Source organism: Raphanus sativus, chromosome 3 (genome assembly GCF_000801105.2).
Source record: "Raphanus sativus cultivar WK10039 chromosome 3, ASM80110v3, whole genome shotgun sequence".
Taxonomy (NCBI): Eukaryota; Viridiplantae; Streptophyta; class Magnoliopsida; order Brassicales; family Brassicaceae; genus Raphanus; species Raphanus sativus.
The window spans coordinates 3,052,048-3,054,039 of NC_079513.1; the positions used below are offsets into that span (position 1 = coordinate 3,052,048).

Below are 1,992 nucleotides of genomic sequence, written 5' to 3' on the forward strand. Positions count from 1 at the left end.
AAGAAGAAGAAACTTTCAACGGTGAGTCAAGAGATGTTTACAAGATCAAATCATACACCACTCATGAATTGGATTTGAACAAGAAGTACTATGATGAAGAGGAGCTTCATCCTAACAAAAAGATGGAGGTTAATGTGATGGAGCTGGTGAATTTTTTTTTTGCCCACGTATCTGCCTAAGTAATTTTTCTTATTATGTTTGTCTTTGAGACCTTTGATTTTTCTTCTTTTTTCCAATAAAGTGAGTTGTAGTGTTTGTTGTCAGTACATTAAAATAAGATTATGTAACATGGAAGAAGCATTTGATGATGTTCGTTGTCATAACATTGGAAATAAGAGTGCAACATGGAAAAACATGATAAACAAAAGAACTCAAGTTGCTAAATAATCCACTACATCACGAACTAAAAGATGATCACAACTCATCTGTGATGGTAGATTACCTTACTTTTCCATAATAGCTTTCTTCAAATGAGGGATTTTGTAGTCGTTTGAACCTCGGACCTTCATAGTTTCCTTCATACAGGATTGCAAAGTCAAAAATATCCTGTTCACATGCTTTGAGGAGTACTCATCAAATGAGTTTTTTACTGCATAAACAAGTTCTTCGGTAGTCTTCGGACACACTTCGTGTTGTAGTGTTTGAATGGCATTAAAGAATCCAAGGTCGAGAATATTCAAGTCCGGTGAATTCGGTGGCTGACACATTAAACGTATGTCAAAACCCTGTTGAGAAGCAGCTGCTCGAAAATATTCATCTGTTGGATCAACGTGCGTCCGTGCGTTATCTTGTTGAATATAAATAGGCTTTCCAAAATCTTCTCGTGGCCACCTTTCACGAATTCGTGGCAAAACCTTTTCTATCAAAAACTCTTTTATATCTTCTCTTTTGATGGAGGTCATCGGCTTCAATTCCATAGTTCCGGCAGCTCGATTTCTGATTTTTCTTTGAACTGGATGCACCTTTGCAAATGGAAAAATTCCTATTTTCCCTGAAAAAGTTTTATTACCTTCCCCGTCAAAGCGTGGACGTGCCATGGCTACTAAAAACATCACCTTCCCAATAAAAGTTTTACTTTGACAAGTGCGATACGGTGGAGTTTCTTCAACGGGATGAAGATAATAAGACTCTGTCTTTTTGTCATGTAGAACCACTTCTCGTCGATATGTACAACATCATGCATAACATTAAACTTCGGGTGATCCGGCATAGTACTTCTGTCGAGCATGAAGATACAAAACTCTAATCGAACTCTCATAGTGTTCTCTGTTAAAGACGGCTTTATAGCATTGGTATGGCGCTTGATGAGCCCATCTTTTAGACATCGAAACAGTGATGTGCAGCTCATATCCAAAGAAGCGGCTAACGACTGTAATGTTTTACGACGACGAAGTGGAACATCAACAATTCGAGAAAGATCAATATGATTTTTCTTTCTACCGCAATTACCTTTTCTCTTGTGTGATACATCAACAGCTTCACCATTGGGAGTATTTTTGGCCCTCCTCCAAATCTTTTGCACTGTCTGTAGAGGTACAGAGAATAAATTAGAAACCTCCGTTGTATGATATTCTTTCAGTTTCCCATTGATGCTTCTTGCCAACAGAGCATGGTAAATCTCCCATCTTTCTTCATCTGTCATTTGTTTCCGATGAACCGTGACATCTTGAGAGCTTTGCAATATTCCCGTGCTTTCTCCTGCAAAAAAGAAAAAACAGTTTGTAATTAAGAGGACGTAAGCAAATTGATAAATTGTTGTACAAGAATCAAGTTATAAGTACTAAAATAAATACAAATACTACTAGATGACAAAAATTGTAAATATACACGTTGCAGGTAAGTTGTATGACAACTAAACACGTAACGTAAAAGCAAACACGTCTTGAGTGAACAAACATAAATATAATGTTAAATACACACATGAATAACAATAATCTTCACCTTCATTAACCGGAAAGGTTGAGATATTATTGACTGAATTATATTCTCTTG

At 36.6% G+C, this 1,992-nt stretch overlaps 1 protein-coding gene across 1 annotated transcript; it reads right to left on the bottom strand.

Annotated features, from left to right (window-relative positions):
• Positions 1-443: 443 nt before the first annotated feature.
• Positions 444-1,642, bottom strand: LOC130509808 (uncharacterized). Its single transcript, XM_057006003.1, has 2 exons — positions 1,076-1,642; positions 444-962 (listed from the first exon to the last, which is right to left on the bottom strand). Exons 1-2 carry the CDS (start codon positions 1,640-1,642, stop codon positions 444-446), a joined length of 1,086 nt encoding a protein of 361 aa, XP_056861983.1.
• Between the last annotated feature and the right edge of the window lie 350 nt (positions 1,643-1,992).